Source organism: Cinclus cinclus, chromosome 5 (assembly GCF_963662255.1).
Source record: "Cinclus cinclus chromosome 5, bCinCin1.1, whole genome shotgun sequence".
In the NCBI taxonomy this organism is placed as follows: Eukaryota; Metazoa; Chordata; class Aves; order Passeriformes; family Cinclidae; genus Cinclus; species Cinclus cinclus.
In genome coordinates this window covers 37662309-37682420 of record NC_085050.1, presented here as the reverse complement: position 1 = coordinate 37682420, position 20112 = coordinate 37662309, and the positions used below count along the sequence as shown (strand labels likewise).

The 20112-nt window shown below is 37.1% G+C and overlaps 1 protein-coding gene across 1 annotated transcript in view; it reads right to left on the bottom strand.

Moving 5' to 3' along the window:
* SH3RF1 (SH3 domain containing ring finger 1) overlaps nt 1-20112 on the bottom strand; it is a 79801-nt gene that overhangs the window by 2112 nt on the left and 57577 nt on the right. The window contains exons 6-10 of the mRNA XM_062493684.1: nt 12727-12881; nt 9777-9947; nt 9354-9613; nt 5539-5894; nt 3572-3906 (exon numbers count right to left, since the gene is read on the bottom strand). Of these exons, the coding sequence (XP_062349668.1) occupies nt 3572-3906; nt 5539-5894; nt 9354-9613; nt 9777-9947; nt 12727-12881 (1277 nt within the window). The remainder of the gene's footprint in view (nt 1-3571; nt 3907-5538; nt 5895-9353; nt 9614-9776; nt 9948-12726; nt 12882-20112) is intronic.

The following is a 20112-nucleotide window of genomic DNA, read 5'->3' as shown; positions in this document are numbered from 1 at the left end:
CAGGCTTTGTACCTGTGAATCATGTGCCCTTCAAATTTTCTGCCACATTTTACAAATCCTATTTGCCCTAAGAGAGGTGATCAGACCCAGACCCATCACACATTCACACAGCTGTCTATCCAGATCACCCTGGATTAGCTATAGAACAAAAACTATTTTTCCATTACTCATTTAATCATCTACAACATATTGCCAAAACTACCAATTTCACGCAGAATAAAAAGCTTATGCTTCAGCTCAAAAGTTCATTGCAAGGTCCCTGAAGGAAAAATAATCATATTTACTAAGCCTGACCTATGTTTTGGAAAAACATGTTCATTTCCACATGTTTGAATCTTCCAAAACACTTATTTTTCTTCCTAAACGGTATTTGCAAATGTTTTCAACGACTGAAGGTAAAATGTGTTGATTTTTTGTGGTCACTTAATATTTTACATGTATCTAAGCTGTACAGCTATGAGGCCTTTCCTTTCTTTTATTGTTCTTTGACTGTCGTATAACATTTTTCATTAATTTTCCAAATATTATCCATTATTTTTAATCAGCTAGTGACAAAATGTTAGTATTATAAAAATAAAAGTACTTTAGCTTCCCAGAAGTAGTCAATATATTTGCCACTGGTTGTTTGCTGATATTCTTAATGTATCTGGCTATATCATGCAGTGCTTTTGCTTTGTGCTTGTGAATTTATTTTATTTTGAAGAGGGTGGTGGCCATTCTACTCTTCATTTTTAATGCTAGTATTTCTCATACTTTTCAGTAACACAGAGAAGACTATATCTTTCATGTGTTTCTCCATTTCTTCATTGCTTCTGTTTCACTGGACACAACATACTGCTTTTATTCCTACCTAGCTGTGGTTGATTTTTGGATAATTATTTGCAGTTTTCCTGATCAACAAGTGGTAATTTTCTCACGTGCAGGAAATTTTAGCAGAGAGAAACATGGAAATCTGGAATTAGTACCATTACACAAGTTAAACTAATAATTATTACTCAGCTTCCTGATTTAATTTTTAATCCTTGTCCTTAGAATTTTTACTTTCCAACTCAAGTATTCCCTGCTGTTGTGCAGATCTTGTGTCTTCTGAGTGGGTGCCTTGACTCCTACAGATCACCAACGCCCATCGAGGGCAGAGTGATTCTCAGCATTTAATTACCAGCACTAAATGGTGCCAGATGTGGTAAGGCTTGCTGCCCTATAAAGCCACTGGCCTGCTCACTGGAAGCAGATGTTATACCAGTCATTTTGTGGCAGGTGAAATTACTTAGGGTCGCTTTAATCACAGAACAAAATTATTGCTTTTCTTTCACTGTAACTGGATGAAAGATTCATTTTATAATTTAGGATATGCAGTGATGTATATTTAGGTTCAACCTCAAGTCTCTAACACCATTGTGGAGTGCTGGGTAGTTTACTATTACAATGCTGTATAGTTACTGTAAAATTTAAAGCTATTTAAGCAACATTTCCCCTAAAAGAGAAAGCTCATGAAAAGAGCTTGAAATTTTCTTTTAATTTGTATGGAAAAAGTAAACTTCTCAGATAACTGAATTCCTGAATATTCACAGCATAGCACGTCTGACTGGGAATTGCAGAGATTTGGGTTTAACTTTTTAAGGAAAACATAATGATCCTTAGCCTCTGCACTGTGCCAATACAAGAAATCACCCTAGGACAACCTGGGTAATGGCTGGAGAATCAGAAGAAATGAGTGAGCCCCACTGTAGAATCTCAGGGAACTGGAACTCTCCAAACTGGAATTCTCCAGTTGCGCTGTAATCTGTGACTGGAATCGTGAGATGAAAGAGCAGAATAATCCTAGCAGGAGATTTCTCTGTTTTCAGCTTTTTGTTGAGCTTATCCTCATGAATATTTCTCTCCTCAACTCAAATTTTCACTGAAAGTGCCATATGATTCTTACCCACCACATCTTCCAGACTACTGAAGAGTAATAATTCTTACAATTACTTTGAAGATATTGAGTACAATGTAAATTTTAAGTATTATTAACCATTACATTTTAAGAAATTCAGCCAAAGGACATGTGCAAGGGCACATCAGCAGGGAAAAAAAATTAACCCTGTCCTGAAAAGAACAAAGAGAACTCAGATGAAATTGTCTAAATACACAGACAAAAACATAACAATTCTGCATGACTACCACTGAGAATTATCTTGGAGCAATGCTTCTTCAGTAGCAATTATTGCTTAAATAATAGAAAGGACAGAGAGAATGTTTGAGTATATGTTATTATTAGATCAATAAAAATATATGGCATCATTTTCTGTAAGTAATTCTGAGGAAAAAAAATTTCTATCATGGAAGTGAAAAAACTGCTTTTTGTGATGATAGAAAGAGCTTTACACTAATATGCACTGGTTATGCCAAATTAATTTAATATTATTTTCACATTCAAAGCATGAAAACTTATTACTGTGCCAAACAGACTTATGATAATGTGAAAAAGAATGATGTTATTCTTAAAGAAGAGTCATTCAGGTTTTATTTTCCATGTATAAGCGCAAATCTACTTCACAAGCTCAGTATGAAATAGAAATCTCCTGCTAGGAAACTGTGTAAGAACATAAATAAGCTTTCAAAAAATATTAGAGGTATGACAGAAGTGAACTTAAAGACAAGTAGAAAATTATATATCGTCTGAATTTTAAGACATGGGTGTAGCTTAAGATAGTGGACTTCTGGAAGTACAACAGGATGCCCACACACCATGAATTAAGAGTATGAGAACAAAGTCTACCACAGTCAGCTTCAATCAGTTCAGTCCTAAAGCTGTTAATATTGTAACTCTACTATTTTTTCTCTGTACACCACACAATCCTGTAGCTGCTGCAAAATAAATCCTATGACACTCTTCATACTACTTGTCTGCTGCCAGGAAGAATAAAAGATCCTGTAGTTAGAACACTGCCACTTCCTTCACATGCTACAGAGGACTTGAAACTTGGAAAACTGTAGGTGGACACACAAGTCACAGAACATTAAAGTAGCTGCCTGTCAATCTCAGAGTCCAGACAAGTATGTTTTTCAGATTCACCTGTCAGAGCACAGAGGCCGCCTTAGAGCCTGTGTGGATGCACAGCCACGGGGCACTCAGGCAGTAAAAAGTATCTTGGCAAAAGCTCAAGACATCAAATATTAAGAAGCCTACACACAGACAGATAAAGGTCTCATTCACCATATATTTAGGTTGGCAGTTATATGCTGCTAATAATCAGGACTAAGCTGATATTCGTAAGTGCGAGAATAGAATGTGCTTCTGTTCTGAAAAATAGGAGGCCTCTTTTGTCTACATCAGTTCTCATACCAAACTTGTGATCATCATATTTGAGTGTCTATTCAGTCAAAAACTTTAAAGTACCTTGAAAAGTAAACCAATATAAACATGAGTATTGGTTGATAAGTAAATAAAGAACTGTTAAAAAAGAAGTTTCAGCTTGCTGTAAAATCTCAGCATTTTGAAGCACTTCTAACATACAAGGCTGAGACAAGTGCTGGAGAATGGATTTTTTCTTGGTTTGCCCAAGTGTAGCTGTGTAGGATAATTTACCTTTCACACACAAGAGGCCTGGATTCATTGAGGAGCAGCCCCAGCGATGAGCAAGGCTGCCGAGGTGGCGGGGCTATGGGAATAGAGGCATCCAGAGAAGTGGCTTTCCGATGCAGCGTCTCCTGTGGCAGTCCAGAGGCCTCACTGTCAACAGGACAGGAGCCAGGCTTGCTGTGAGCACCTGCTGATGGAAGCTCTGGCCCCACTGCACCTTGCAGGGCCAGCTCTGCAGCTGCCTGCTCAGCCTCCAGGGTGGGGGACGCTGGGGGGGACAGTCGAGGCTTGCGTTTAGTGGATGCTCCAGAAAGTAGTTTCAGCAAACCTTTTTTTTCTTTCTGTAAACCAAAAGCAGTGCCCCATTTTAGAACAAAACTCTCCCATAAAGAGCTGAACACTTCCTTCTGATAGATAACATCATGCTCAGAGAGGACTCAGTAGATTATGAGGACATGCTTGATATTAGAGAGATAATGATGAAAAGTATAAAAGAAAAAGAAAATTACTAACATTCTAAAGAGAAAACCAGCAAGTAACTTAGATCATAAACTAGCTAAGTCCTTTCACTTTGCTAGGTTCAAGTTTCACTTAAAATTAAATGGCTCAGTCCCAAAAGGTTATCTAGAAAAAGGTGTGAGGAGTGAAGATACACACAATAGAAATCTATGAAGTAAAACATTTAATTACGTGGACGTTTCTAAGAAGACAAAGAGTCACTTCAAACCAAGCAGGGAGAAAAGTCTGCTCTGGAAGCTGCTGTTTTGGTAAGTTTCTTCTATTTATCCTCCAGTAATGGAAGACCTTCATGATTCAACAAAAATGCGCCCCGAGGGGAATGCATTGTGTTTTGCTGCTCTGCTAAAGGGAAGGATTGTAAACATTCTTTTTGCTTGTCCAGACAAGAATCCCTGAAGACTATTACCTACCCTAAAGAGAACTATTTAAGTAGCTTTTGTGTTTCTTGTCTTTTTTTTTCAGGGGTGTGGCAGAGATCTTCTCACCAACCCTCTGACTGAGTGAATTTAGTGCTTATGAAAGGTGCCAGATTATAAGACCTGGAGACAAAAATAATATTTAAGCATAGACAGAGAAAAGCATGAGCAATGAGAGGTTTTTTTTGATAGCCTGGGATGTAGTGGATTTAGTGAATAAAAATCCTCAATCATTTTTCCAAGTTTCCAATAACTTAGAGCCATTTCAGCAAAAAACTGCTGTCTAGCAAATGTCAAAGAGAAACTCAGAGAAATTAAAACAATCCACATGTATAGCATCATTCACCTTAAACTACAAATAAGTTTTCTCTGTAGGCACCTCAGTTTGATTTCAATATCTATGGCTAAAGCAATTTAAAAACAAAATTCAAGGCACACCCATTCAACAGTAATCAACAAAAATAGCTAAAAAGTGGCTGACATTAGTTTACAGTTTAAGAGAAAAATCTTCATAAACTTCACCAAAGAGAACATGTGGCTGAAGAGTAGTAAGATTAAGTCTAAAACATTTGAGATTTAAAGTCAGTTGTTACAAGGAGAAAAAAAAAATTAATACATCACAACTGTAAAACAAAATTAATTACTAAGCTGGAAGAATTTTTCTGACAACAATACAACAATCACATGGCTTGGTGAACAGTGAGAATGAATTTACACACGTAGGAAATACTTCAAATAGAACTAAGGAAAGTAGAATCACTACAGACTCCACTGTCCTACATTTAAAAAAGATGGTTATGTGCATTCTTTCTTTGTCCAGTAAACATTGCTGGTAATGTGTTTTCCATAGTATCTCAATGTGCTTCATTATAAGAAAAGTAACCTAAAAGAATTCTTATTTTCACTTTATTTTGTTAAACTGAAGTTTTTACCTTCCTGCAAGTTCATGTGGGTTTTTCAGGTTGTGTTGTTAAACCTCTTAAAAGACTGGATGATGAAAATAGGAGAATTCAAGAAAATTATTTCATCTCTACCCACCTTGCCATCCTTATCTGTTTTACTGACAGCAGCATTTCCACCAGCTGTTAAAGCACCCTCGGGAGATGCAGGAGCTCCAGGGTGAGTGTTTGCTGTTTTTCCACTGATATCTCCCTCCAAAGATGAAGCAGCAATGTTAGAATTCAAAGAAGCTGCTGTACATGCCAGTGGGATGGCTGAGCGGTTCACATTCACAGCCGTGACATAAGCAGCAGTATTTGGAAGCTGGGGCTGGAGCTGCTGGGAGGCAACAGAGTGGTGGGGAATGATCACAGCTGCAGGAATAAGGCATGTTGGACTTTGTGCTTGTATGGGTGTGACTGCTGCCGTAGGTCTTTCTTGACTATGTGAGGCAACTAGAATAAAAGAATGAAATATGAGAGTTCACCTTTTCACAAGATATACAAAGCGAGGTACAGTTACAGTGTTACAGTTAAACAGGAGTTTTCCTCTTTCCTTTTAAACTTCCATTTATGCTACTGCACTGACATGATACACACGACCAAATCTATCTCACCTGAATAAAGCAGTTGTATATGCTACTCTACTTGCACCAATATGCAACAGAAGAATAACAGCACTGCAACTTCTCTGTTGCGGAGAAATCAAAGCTGCTAAGTCCAATGCTGCACATACAGACAGATGCAAAGTGAAGATTACACTTTAGTACCTAAGAGCTAGCTAAATACTACCTGGAGCTTGTTTGCTCCCTTTAATACGACATATAGTTGTCAGAAAGTAGAAAGAAACACACCTTATAGAAGCTGCTAAAATATAATTAGATTGTTTCCCTAAACTATTGACAAAATCTACAACAGATTTCACAGCACAGTGGCAATTACTGCTGTGAGTGCTTTCTCTGAAAACATAAGCTGCTGTCTCTTGGGGTGTTTAAATATAGAAAGTGGATTTACTCACAGCCCTGTGAAATAAAAAGAAACATCTACATTGGAAGCTGGAGAATAGCACAGGGCTGAGTATCTTAACCTGAGTTGCAGGGCAAAGCTGCAAAGCACAGACAGAGCTTAGCATGAATTATTTTATCCTTTCCAAGAAGCAACACTGCTGTTAAAGTCACATGGTCAATCATATATGCATGCTGTTAGAACATTTCAACAGCTGGGGCATCTCTGCACCACTGGGTGGTATGAAATGCAGACAACTTAACTGAACAATAGGAAGTAAAATGCAGCACCCCAGTGCTGTACAACCTCTCTCCTTCAAATACTTTGAAACTATCTAAGAAAGGGTCATCCCTCTAGCTTGGTGCAGGTACATCTCAACTGCATCAATTTTTGATTTTTCAGATACTAATAGTTTCAGACTTGTTACAAGCGAAATCCTGGAACCCAACCTCCAGCACTTGCTCTCTTCATTCTGCTTTCTACAAATTCGTCTTGTAATTTGGTTAGATTGCAGCAACAGTGTATTAGAGAAGACTGACAGAGGTCCCAAATTTTATATAAAAATCCTATAGTATTATACCCAATTACAACTGTGCAATAAGAAACATAAATGCTTTCTTATTTACTAGAATAAATTAAAAAGGCACATTGCTTATATTCTATGTCTAATTTTTTTATAACCTCTTCTGCTGTAGCCAACCTTTCCCAACTCCTGAGTAGCATGAACATTTCAAAAGATAAGGAGATTGTAGCAAGATTTTTTTTATTAATGCTGGCTTTTGTTCGTGAGACAACATCAGTTTTCCTAGAAGTAGCTGCTATTCTTCAAGATATATCTACACTCACATGCAGTTAATATATGACAAGCATGGAAGAGCTTTCTGGTTTTGTTTTCTTATTGCTGATGGAATTGATAGGAAAAATGCTTCAAGACACCCTATTTTCATACAGATTATCCTTTAATGAAATAGGCAGAACTGATGTTTTCTTTATAGGTCCTTCAAATCAAAGGATGCATACTCCCTCAGCAAATGTGATGTCAAGCAATGTCTCAGTAAAGATCATTTGATGAATGGTCCTTGAAGCCCCGAGCCAAACTGAAGCTGGAGCTCTGCATTAACCTGTGAAGCCTCTTCCAAAGATTAATTCAGCAAATGTGCTAAGGAAACCTCAAGAGGATCATGTTTCAGGTGTTTACTACAAAGTTCTCTGTAACATGTTTGAACATAAAGCAGCACTTATTGCTTCAGTTCTCAGGTCCTTATACGGGACACCTCTGTACTGGTGTGACTAACAGCACACCTTTCTTTGCACCATCCAATGTTAAGTTCTCCATTATGGGAGCCCAGTCCCTCTGAATTTTTCATTTTGGACCTGAAAAGTTGGTGGGAAGTATGTTGTCACATTTGTCAGCTGAATGGAAGTGTAAAAGCTTATTTGTCTTGACAGTGGTGCAGAGATGCAGGAACAGAAAGGCCTCTGTAGCCCCAGGAACTTTCTCTTTTGTGTTGTCATGTGCAAGCTCCTAGGCAGCTCAAAAGAAGGATTTAGAGTAGAGGCCACCTGTGCCTAAGAGGCAGGAAAGTACAGAGGCTTTCCTTAGTTTCTCTTACCAGTTGCCAGCAGCATCTGGTTATTTTTATTTAAAGGCAAAGAATAAAGTTGTTACAGAGGACTAACACACCTGCTCCAGCTTCAGATCAAACTGGAGGAAGATGGGGCCAATTAAGGAAATAAAATAACTAAAGACATATGTACATATCCTGCCTTCAAAAGCAAACCTAGTGCTGATATCTGAGCATGCACAGGGTGTTTTAGGAGATGCATGACTCTAAGAAGTGGGATAATCCATGGACCTTGACACCGTAAGAAATAACCTTTCTTATGGGCATAGCAGAGCATACCATTACCATTTTTTGCTTTCTCTTTTGCTCGGCCAATAAGAATCCTGTGATTAAAAAAACCCCTTTCGTCATGACAGTCAGGAGATCACAGACCCTAAATTCAAGGCTAAAGGGGGAACATTGGGATAGTCTGAAAAGGGAGTTTTCCTTTTTTTTTTTTTTTTTTCTTTTTCTTTTGAGGCCCTTGAAGCAACTGGAACAGATTTGGCTCCAGTTGTGTGGTATCTTCTTAGCCTGGCAAATCCACAGAGGTGTGCATGGATTTGGTAAACAAAAACTCTTGAAAACACCACTATCAGTCTTTTTGGATCTGCATTTAAATAACAAGAAGGCATGTTTCACTATGATGTGGCCTGCTCCAGACAGTAAATGAAGAGATACACCTTTCAGAAATACAGAATGTTATTACATAGATCATATGGATCTTGAAGCCAGTATAGCCTTAGTGTTTCAGAGTCAAAACTGAAAGAAGTTGCAGTCAAGGTTGGAGAAGAAACTGGAACGCCTAAGGACCAACCTTGAGTTAGAGACCTGAAAAGAAACACTGAAGGTATTCAAAGATGTTAGAAGATAATTTAAAAGTGAATGCTAAATTAGAGCAATCTGTAGCTTTTATGAGGTTAACACACAAAAAATAAGCTATGACTCAGATGTTCTCATCACTTTTATTACTATATGAATTGCATATTAGTGGGGAAGCTCAAAGAATGTCCCCATCCCAGATACTTTTGGAACAACAAAAAAAAGAATTCCACCTGAAGTACTTGCATATAAATTCCTAGTAGTGGGAGTATGTACGTACACACAGTTGCTTAGAGGAGAATAATAAAAGATCTAACAACTCAAGACTGTCATTTCAGAAAACATTGAACTCTAAACAATGACATTAAGAAAAGCATCAAAAAACCCCAGCATATACTTACATAGATCCTTACTCCAGTCATTTGTCAAGATGGACTCTACAGTTTGTCTACAACATGTAACAAATGTGGGGGATTTTTTTTACCTGTTCTAACTGCATTTCGAGCCTGGTTGACTGTCATTTGTCCTGTCACATGCATAAGGACCTTGGTTTGTGGACTGGTTTGGACATGTGCTGCAGAAACCACTGCTGTGGGTACTGTGCTGGAGTTAACTGACGCACCATTCCCCTGGAGCTTCTGGGATGTTCCACTAGCAGTGGAAGGGCTGACCATAGTCACCACTCGTCCTGTTTGGCCAGCAGTAGACATGGGAACTTTTGTTTGTGATGCACTTGTCACTGTCCTGCCAAAATTTAAAGCAAACAACAAAACACAACTGAAAAAAATTAGCTAGTTACTAAAACCCACAGGTCTTCTATGATGCAATTTTAGCATTTAATATAAGAACAGAATAATTTTGGATTTGAAACTAGCGTAACTATATAGATACTTGTATAATACTGTACCTTGTTACTGGAGCCACATAATTTCCAGGAAAAACACCAATCTTGCTTGTGTGCATGGAAGTTCCCTTGAACCAGCCATCTTGGCAGCGTTCAAACACTAGGAACATTTCTCCTTTCCTCAGTTCCAGTTCATCTTCTTTTCGAGGAGTGTAGGGGTAGATAGCAATATATCTAAAAGACAGGAAAAGAGACACAAATGATAAAACTAAAACAGCTCAAAACATCACTTGTGTTTTCTGGCACAGAGAGTTCAGTCAGACATGACAAGGCATGACAGAAATGGCTATGATAATCCATCATACTGTTACAATATCAGAACAGAAGTTACAAGTAATATTAAGGGGAAACAATGACAGTTAGGAATCTCCTCTAAAGTGCACGCTACCTGGAACAGAGGCTAGACAGTGTTAAAGGACTAAAGTAGGTATTTATTAAAAGGCCTTCAAAGCATACACCTTGGGCAGTACAAGAGCCCAGCCATGGCTCTACCCAAGATGGACACAAGAGGGACGAGCAGTCACGAGTTTTCATACTTTTATAAGTTTTGGTTCATTTACATATTGGGGTTAATTGTGCAGTTACAGCTTCAGGTTATGAAGTCCCATCCTCCCAGGTTGCTTTCTTCAATTCCCTGCTGTTTACACTTCTTGGGCCCAAAGCTGCAACAGTGTCCTTGGTTCTCAGACTGGAAAAGGATTGCTTTGTCTAACTAAACTGTGAAGAGAACTTTCTGAAACTTTATATGAAGTTCAGAGTCACACACCAATGCAGTACAGATTCTGAAAAATATAAAAGCTAAAACTTAAGGCATCAAATAGAATGCAAATCCTACTTGTAATAGGACTGTCCATTTTCTTAATGAAGTTAGTGACCTTAATTAAGTAGGTATTTATCAACTACACATCCCAGCATATCCTGCTTTTCTTTCCCTTCACCTGCTTCTCATATCTCTTACACCTTGTGACATATCAATTTCTTTTTTCTTTGGAGAGTTGGGGAGGATGGAGAAGTTCTGTTAGTTAGGAGTGAAAGATCAGTGTCAGAGCCACATTTCAAACTGCAAAACTGGAAGCTCCTGTACAAATTTCATTGCGAAAGAAAAATATGTGTTACTAGAAATTGAAGTCTATGAGTAAGGCAGTTAGCAGCTAACTCACTTGTAAAGTTTATTTCCTTTTACATTTTCTAAGCAAAACTAAAGCATAATACAGTGCATTTAAAATCATATTGAGAATACAGAAACATCTGCATTTTTCTTTAAAAAAAATTCTTAGGAAAAAAAAGTTAAAAGGCTGAAGCTCCTGCAGTTGCATCTTGGAATGTTCCTTGGGAAATTTTCAAATAGGATTGCACAGCTTTCTGTTACTAGAAAATAATCTGTTTTAACCACCACTGTGTTCTATTTTCTGCCACGTTTGAACATAAAAAAAAATTTGAACCATATATACAATTATTGACCCAGGCCTATGGAAAATAGCATTCCAATAAATCCCACTTTCTCTAAAATATACTTTTCACAAGAGGCAGGCAATTAAGTAGATGGGTAGACTATCCCCTTTTATGAAACAGTATCCACAGTCGCTTGCAGTGCTAGTCTTTCCCACTCCCCTTGTAACCCCAAGGGCAAAAAAGTGGCTTTAGAAAACATTCTTTCATCAAAATTGTCTCTTGTGCACAGCAACAATAGCATTAACTGCATGCTTGTCCTTCATGCATTACATTTTTATTCCTTGCTGTCCACCCAACAAACTTTGCAGCATCTACAAAAAATCTTTAAAGGCAATATAGGTATCCAAAGCAAGCAAAAAATATACTTTAAAGGCAATACATGGTACACTTGCAGCAGAAGGCTTCACTGGTACATGATTTAGCAGTGATCTACAAAGCCACACACTAAAGTTCTATGGAAAAGCAATTGATCTGCTTTAATTGATGTTCATTAAGTTCCCTTTTAGTTAATTTACTCCAAATTTCATTAGTATCCTCATACAGAGTAACCTTTTGAAGACAGAGGATGGGAGTAAATGAGATGGGAACTTGATTAACGGCACTAGGTGCAATAATCCATAAGAGTCAGTGTTAAAATGCCTGACACCAAGAAACAGCCCAAATCCAGATGCACCTGCTATACAAGAAGAGTGCTTTTTTTTGAGTGGGAGGAAACATGGTGAGAAGATAACAAGAGCAAAACAAAAGCTGTCCTTATTCAAACATGTCCTAATAGATAGTTCAGCACCTCCTGAATTTTACATTTGCTTTTATCATTCTTATCCCCAAGCTGCACACAAAGAAGTTTTCAAGAAGACAGATGTTGTTAGCAACACATGTTAATATACCAAATATTTCCACCCAAAAGGATGACGCACGTTTGCTTGTATTGCAAGTGTGAAGACATAATGCTAACTAGCAGCTTTCTGCCTTCATTCCAAATTGCCACCCACTAATTAAGTGCACTGTAGAATCTTCAGTCAAATTTCAATTGCAACTGACACAAGTAGTCTGACAGCAACACATTTAACAGTCTAAATTAAATACAGCACTTTCTGTGTTTTGGCATAAGTTATTCCATATGAGAATAGCCTTTTCATACCATACATAATGGAAAACATTGAATAAATTCACTTCAGTGAAATGACACTTTGGAGTTATCCAGTATTCAGTGCTAATGCAAGGATTCATTCATCTTCTGCATGATAAATACTTTGTATTTTTGAAGTGAGTTCTTTCTATACACAGCAACAGCTGATTATATTTATCTAAGACATTAACAATGCTCAGTATGGAGCCTGTTTGGGGGTATCACCTTTCTGGCATGCTTTTGTTCTAAGTTGCATGCTTGGCTTTTTGGCAATTCCAGCAGAACAGAGCCAGGTGTTGTGCTAAACATACAGGTCAAGTTAGTGATCTCATGCCATTTTCCTGACTGGAAAAAAGTTTCAATTTTACTTACACACTTGGACGAGCTTGTGGTCGCAAATGTGCCACTTGGTCACTTGATCCTGATGCAGACCTTTGTATGACACTTGTAGACTGAGGTCCAGAAGTGGCCGATGCAATGATTGCAGCAGACAAGAGAGGTGGTGGTGGAAGTGGGGGATTCATATTCTGATTTTATAAGAACAACAACAACAACAAAAATAGCAACAGATGATCAATATTGTTTGATGAGTTCAATCAGCTGGGGGGGGGGGGGCGCGTGGGGAAGTGGAAAAAAGCAAGTGAGTCCAGTATTGCTTTGCCTACTGTTACAATGTAACTGGAGAGTTAGCTTTGTCTCTATTTCTCCTTCTTTCAGTTTAATATCTTGAAGTTTTGGCAGCTAATTAAGCAAAGGACAAACAATTTCTCAGCACAGAAAAAAATGGAAAGTGCTGTTTCTAGTTATAACATGTTTAGGATAGGGCTCGACAAAAATTCAGAAGCCTTCCAGGAGGTAGATTTTGCATCCTGCTGCTGACTGTACTTCATAACATGATTGTTTTTGTAACCTGAAGCTGAAACATAATATACAATTCAGCTGCAGTGCACCCAAAAGCACGCCTTCTGGGGGAAATTTTCTTTTGATGTATGGGTTACAAAAGCAAGCACAATATGAGACCACAGTCACGGAGCTATTGTTACCTCTTTCTCCTATTCTTCTAGTTTAAAGAGTTATCTTTTGAAATTCAGTATTATCAAGATTGGTAATCTTTAACAAATACCCCAGTAAAAAGGCACCACAGATCGTAATGGGGGTCCTGCCTACAGACTTCTGTGCCTTTTGAGAATCAATGGAGCAATTGTTACCTTCTGCTCTGCAAGGCCTCAGACAATTCTTTAAGACCTTGTGCACTGACACTCCTGGGAAAAGGCACTCACAAAAGGAGAGCTTTTCCTTCCCCCCTTCCAAAAATAACTATTTGTGTTACAACACACACAGAAAGAGTAATAAAAAACCTCCCACATTATAAAAGTGAAACTGAATTAATTTCAAACATAATCTTCCTAAAACGCACAAAGCTAGAATATTCATTACCAAAATATCCTGAAATAGTGCCTGGCACTTTCAATACATCAGCATATAAATGCACAGCATTGCATTATCAGTTTGGAAAATATGTAATTGGAAGTCATTTTAATTCCCCTCAAACACTTCACTTCTAAAGGGTTTTGCCTTTTTTCGCCCCTGTTTTTCTAAACAAAAACCTATAGGGAAACTGAGTTTTAGTTCTACACTGTGTGATTATCACTTGGCTGCATTTGGTGAAAATGTTAATAAAAAGACAGTTTAAACCAGTTTTACACTCCAAGTTACAGTAAAGAACTGCATAATTAAAGACTTTCACATCTAGAGAAAACTGATCAACTCTTACAATGGTTCAGTCAAAACTGTTATGCTTAGCTATGATATGAATTGCATGTTAGATCATGAAATATTCCTATTTTATTTAAAGCTTTTTTTCTGGTCATACATTAATACGTTTTTAAGACCAAATCGGCCTTCTGTATCCAACACTAAACAGAAATGACCTGCTGGAGAAACACCTTTGATACTAGTAGTTTTTTACAAAAAAGGCAATTGCATTTGCTTTATATTCTACCCAACAGTTTTTTTAAGTACCCAGATAATTCACACTGAGATACCAACATTTCTCTTTCAGCTATTTTACAGCTGAAGTTTATTGTCCCTCCCAGTTTGACATTCAATAAATGTGTTAGCTGAATCCAAGCTGAATGTGAGCATCTAACTTTCATGCAACCTATTAAGAGAATACAGATTTAAATACTTTTTTAGGCGTCTAGATTTCTTTATATATGGTAGAATTGGAAATCCACATTAGGAGATGAACAGTTGGAATTCTTTAAAATTAAACCTATTCACGCACAATATCAAGGCTGCCACGGTTCCATATTTCCTGCATATCTAAAGATGCTGAACATAGCATTTTATTCATTTGATCACATAATATACTCTGAAGCTTTAGCTGCAATAAAGGCAACTCCACAGCTCTATTTTATTCTGCTTTGTTCAGGGTCTGCTCCCCTCCCCTTCTCTATCAGTATGGTAATGAGAGCAGCAGAGAGCCACAGCCCAATTAACTCCAAAAGACTTGGCAAGTACCATATCTAAATAAACTACTTGATACACTTTAGAGGACTAACACTCCACCGCTGGCACTGCTACAACTTGGTAAAATAGATCCAAATTATCTAGCCAAGTTTTCAAGAAGTTTTCTGGCATGTAACCATTCTTCTAGCTGTTGAGAAACACACCTACCTCTGGGGCACATGCTAGTTTTGATGGTTCCCACAATCAACGTCCCATGAAAGAATAAACACAAACCACATGTGATTCAATAAAGCATGCTCTGCAATAATTAAAATTATTTTAGGTAGGTGAGGGGGAAAAATTGAATGTTTCTGCAACTACTTTTCAGACCCCAGGTGTACTTTCAAGCATATAAAACAGCAAATAAGTGATAAATTTTCTTTTTAATTGGAAGATGAAAAACTACATCATTTGATAATTAATATATGTTACAACTTCAAAAAGTATCTACACTCATGCTCTAGAAAAACAACATGTTACTAAACTTAAATATAATTAAGCTGCATTCCCATATCAGTTAATTGAAGATCAGTAATCACCCTACTCAAAGAATAATAAAAGGCACAGCAGTGGAAAAGAACATTCATTAACAGTCCTCACTCCCACAATGTCTAGGAAAAAAAATATGGCTTGTAAAATTCCCCAAGGGCTAACAAATTAGGCTTATGTTTAACAAAATTCCTAAACTATACGTTATCAAAAACAGGTCTCTCATACAAAACCTCATTGTTTTTTCCAGCTGCTTCCTCTTCGCAACAAAAGCTGATTTGAATTTTGGTTGATTAAAATTAGGACAGTTCTTACTAAAACCTCCCAACTTACACTATTTAACTTACACTGGAACTACATGAAAGAGCTAAGCGTCATCAGTACATTATAGAACCCTCACAGCTTGTGCCTCATTAATAATAACTCAAACTACCTTATATTCTTCAATATAATGAGCAATTTCTCTTTTTGTGCATGTATGAGAGAACAAGACCAGAAAAATTAGGTACTTTTAATTTTTGAAACCTTCAGCAGGGAACTGAATGCAAACCATCCAAATACAGACCACCTATTTCTGCTGGTTAAGCGGACATACCAAGACACCATTTCAAAGTGAACATTTCCAATCTGTAGTAGCAGTATGGACATCTAGATCAATTGCAATCCCAAACACTTTTCACTTCTCAAGAGACAGTAAAGGCAGACTGAAAAGAAGGTAAGTTATCTCTGCTGCCAGATTGTTTTTCTGCTGCTACTTTTGAATGTAATTCTAACTTTGCTGTGGTATATTTTGTTTGTTTTTCCCATATCATGGTTCAAATCACATACTTTAGGATTATTTTTCAGTACAATCTAAGGCAACTAGATCTCCTTTGTTGGATAACTACCTTATAAATTACATCCAAGAATTCCTTCCAAGTGAATAAACCTTACATAATTGTATGTGCATATTTTCATCCAACAACTGCTGAACTTGACATCTGTTATTTATATTTTGCAAAGAACTTTAAATATACTAAACACCTGTAAGGTTCAAAAATGCCTGTGGCCAAGATGAGCAGACCAATTAATGCCCCAATTAAGGGTAAAGGTGTGGTTGGAAGTCCCAAAGAGCAGTGTAAGAGATAATACCACAGCCAAAAGCTTTAGCTGTGAGAAGTTTGTCTCAGTTGATAGCTTCTTCAATTTCAAAGAATCAAACATCAAAACACAAGCCAAGAATTAATGCTGTTGTCTAAAGAACTGCTAGTGCAAAATAAAACCTTGAAATAAATTATCACAAGTTTTCTGAATGAAAATTAAAATTTGCTTAAATTATACAAGCAGTAGAGAGTGTATACGGTCGCTTGACAAGAGCACAGTCATTCCTAAAGCCTATTTGTGTCCATTTTGGCTGAAACTTTGTAAATTATTTAGTTCATAAAATATTGGGTAACAAACAGCATCTACAAAACATTATTATGGACAAAATAAAATCAATACAATTGGCATTTTTGAACCACCACAGCAACATAAAAAACTAAAATGCAATCCTATACAGGTACACAGATAGAAGAGTCACAGATTCCCTTGGGCTAGGAACTAATCCAAACAGTCTTAGAGAGACTTGCTAGACAACAAAACAGCTCAGTATATCTCCTGTTGACAATAAAAATGCCATCTTTCATACAGGAGATAAGAGAAGACACTTGATTTTCCTTGCTTTGGGATTCGGGACAGATAAATGTAGCAAAGATGTATAAATCTGGAATTACTATAAAGGAATATAATCTCTTTTTCACTGATGGGTAATCATGCTCATCCACTCAGATTTCTTTTTTCTCCCTTAATCTGAGTTTAGCATTATATAAAAGAACTGTATAAACAGCTTGCTTTCAAAGAACAATTACTTTCAATAGTGTTATAAACACCAAGACGACTTATAGGAAGGACATCAAATAAACTACCTTCATGCTAAGAGAAATGCATCCTGTTCTCATCCAATTTCCTTGTCAGTTGCTTAGTATTCAGAAATTAAGAAAAAAGCTAAAGGGAGAAACTTAAGAGAAATACAGGAATGTCTACTTACAAAAGCAAAAAAAATACAAGAGCAAAAAGACTCAAGCCAAGCACTTCTAATGTATTGAACATACAATCACAAATTGCTCCACAGATTAAAATTAATGCTCAGAATGTCAGGAAGGGTATTTTCAGAAGGGAAACATCTGGAGAAACAAGAACATTACTTTCTCTCTTGACTGGTCAGAAATATTTTGCACATTTCTAAAATGAAAACAAGAGCTGATGAAGCAAGAGGAAAAGTGTAAGTAAAAGATATACCTCACAGTCTGTGACTTTACAAACTGCATCATCTAATATCATCTATTGTAAAAGAACACAGGAATAACCTGACTCTAGCCTGAGCTGCCAGCTAGCATTTATCATGCTGAAAACAAGTCAAGAAAAAAATAGAACATTATGTACAGAAGGCTGTTGTTTTTTAAAGAAGGTGGCAGAGAATAATTCAGGTTCTCAATGGGAATTATATGCCCAGTTTGAAACATAAGCAGGAACATGATTATCACAAAGAGAAAGTAGCAGCCCAAGATACAGGACAATCATACAGCAGGAGTTTCTCTCCATGCTCCATTTAGCACTGCAATTTAATTCCTGTGAATACCCATGGTGAGATCGCCTTTGAACAAGCTACAGCAACTAAAGCACTCGAGGTGCTTTAATGACTTTGCACCAGCACCAACGTATTTTTCCTTGTTGGCATCAAATAAAGAACTACCAATTCTTAATAACAAACAGAAGGATTTGTTATTCAGAGAAAATAAAAAAAAGGCAGCTTCTGACAGAACTTCTGAAATTATGCATTGAATACTGTCTGCTCAATCCTCTCTAAAACCTGACTATCTCATAAATCAATTACTCAATATTTGCAGCACATATGTTAACTAGACTTGCATTCTGCCTAACAGCACCTAAGGTGATTCTGTTAGCTCAGTTCTCACAGGTATTTTCTGAAGGATAGAATGAAAGAAGTATAAAAAACTATGTGGACTAGTATATAAGCAGCCAATTGTTTCTAGTGTAAGTTGTACACCTCATAGGCAAAAAATGACCTGAGGGTCCTTCCTGATGGATACCAACTTGAATAAGAGTCCTCAATGTACACAGGTTGCCCAGAGAGGCTGTGAAGTCTCCATCCTTGGAGATATTCAAAAGCTATTTGGATGCAGTCCTGGGCAACTAGCTCTAGGCAGCCTTGCTTGACCAGGAGAGGTTAGACTAGACAGTCTCAAGAAGTCCTTCTGAAGTCATCTGCTCCATGACATTAAAATATGAAACTATATATAATGAGATTATTAACTGTTTCCAGATTAGCATTCATTTAACAGTAGGATTACACAGACAATCCACAGATTGAAGGAGTCAACAATTTAACCACAGTAAGACAAAGCATTCCTACAGCTCAATCTGCCTTACTCGTAAAGCAGGGCGAAAGCACATGGTCCATATAACTGTCAATAATAAAGTCATCTGTCTGAAGAGCAAAGAATGCAAAATAGATTTACTTGGATGAGAGCAATTACTGCATCACAGAAGATGACAAAAATTTGTGGCATCAGGGTGTATATTTAACTAAACTTTATGCTACATGCAGGCAAATTTTCAAGATATAGAATCAGGCTAAAAAGGTAAAAGGGTTATACTATCAATATCTTCTTTACTGAAAAAGACTGTGCAGTACTGCACCCACTTCTGGCATGTGTCACCATGTATGTACCATGCCAAATGGAAATACTGAAGATACTTCAGGAGACAACAGCATCATAATTTAAAGGACTGAAAACTGCTAACCTAAGAGTTCCAAAGAAAGCTGTCGAAATGCTATCAAGCCACACCTCAGCATTTTTATAAACAACAGAAAGTTGATACCAGAAGACAGACAACTCTGCCTTGAATCTTGCAGACAAATTTGTGAAATGATGCAAATGCCAAAAGTTGAAAACAAAACTGTACCTATTTAGCAACAAGGCTATTCAACATTTTTTACTTGTTTTAAAGACTGTATGGATAGATACCTACACAAGATCAAGTATCAGGGTTTTTTGTTTGGGTTGTTTGGTTTTTTGAAGTAAGTGAGGATCTATTGATCAACTGTACCCCACCCCTTAAAACTTCAGGGCACAATTTTAGACCAAAACAACTTAATTTAAAGAACTCCTATGATTTAAATAAAGTCTCATTAAGATCCCTTAAAGATCTCTGAAAACTGGTATCCACAGTCTTTATTGCAGTAAGGCTCTGAATGAGTACAGTATGATATATGACATTCCACAGTTTTTCTAACATAAGCATAGGAAACTAAAGAATTCCTGTAGGTTTTGGAAAGAAATCCTGCAACTTTTGAAGAAAATATCATTTTATTAGTTCAAAGGAAACAGCATTGCAATGTATTTCTTCCTTTAAAAGATGGCCATTTGCTACATTTTCCTATTGATCTCCAAGAACCTAACTTCAACATGCTGGACAAGGTGTACACAAAACTAAAACCACCTTATTTAATGAGGAGATGGCAGACTTTTGAAGCTTATTTCAGATAATCTTGAAACTCTTAAGTAAAACAGAAACACCTGGCAGCTGTGGTCCCAAGTTGATGTTTTTTAGAAGAACCTGCTTGCTTCCCCAAACATTCCTCCCAGCATAATCTCTTTTCTACTTGTGTCTGAAAGAGACTTTTCTGGAAGGAAGTGTGCTTCTTGTGTTTAC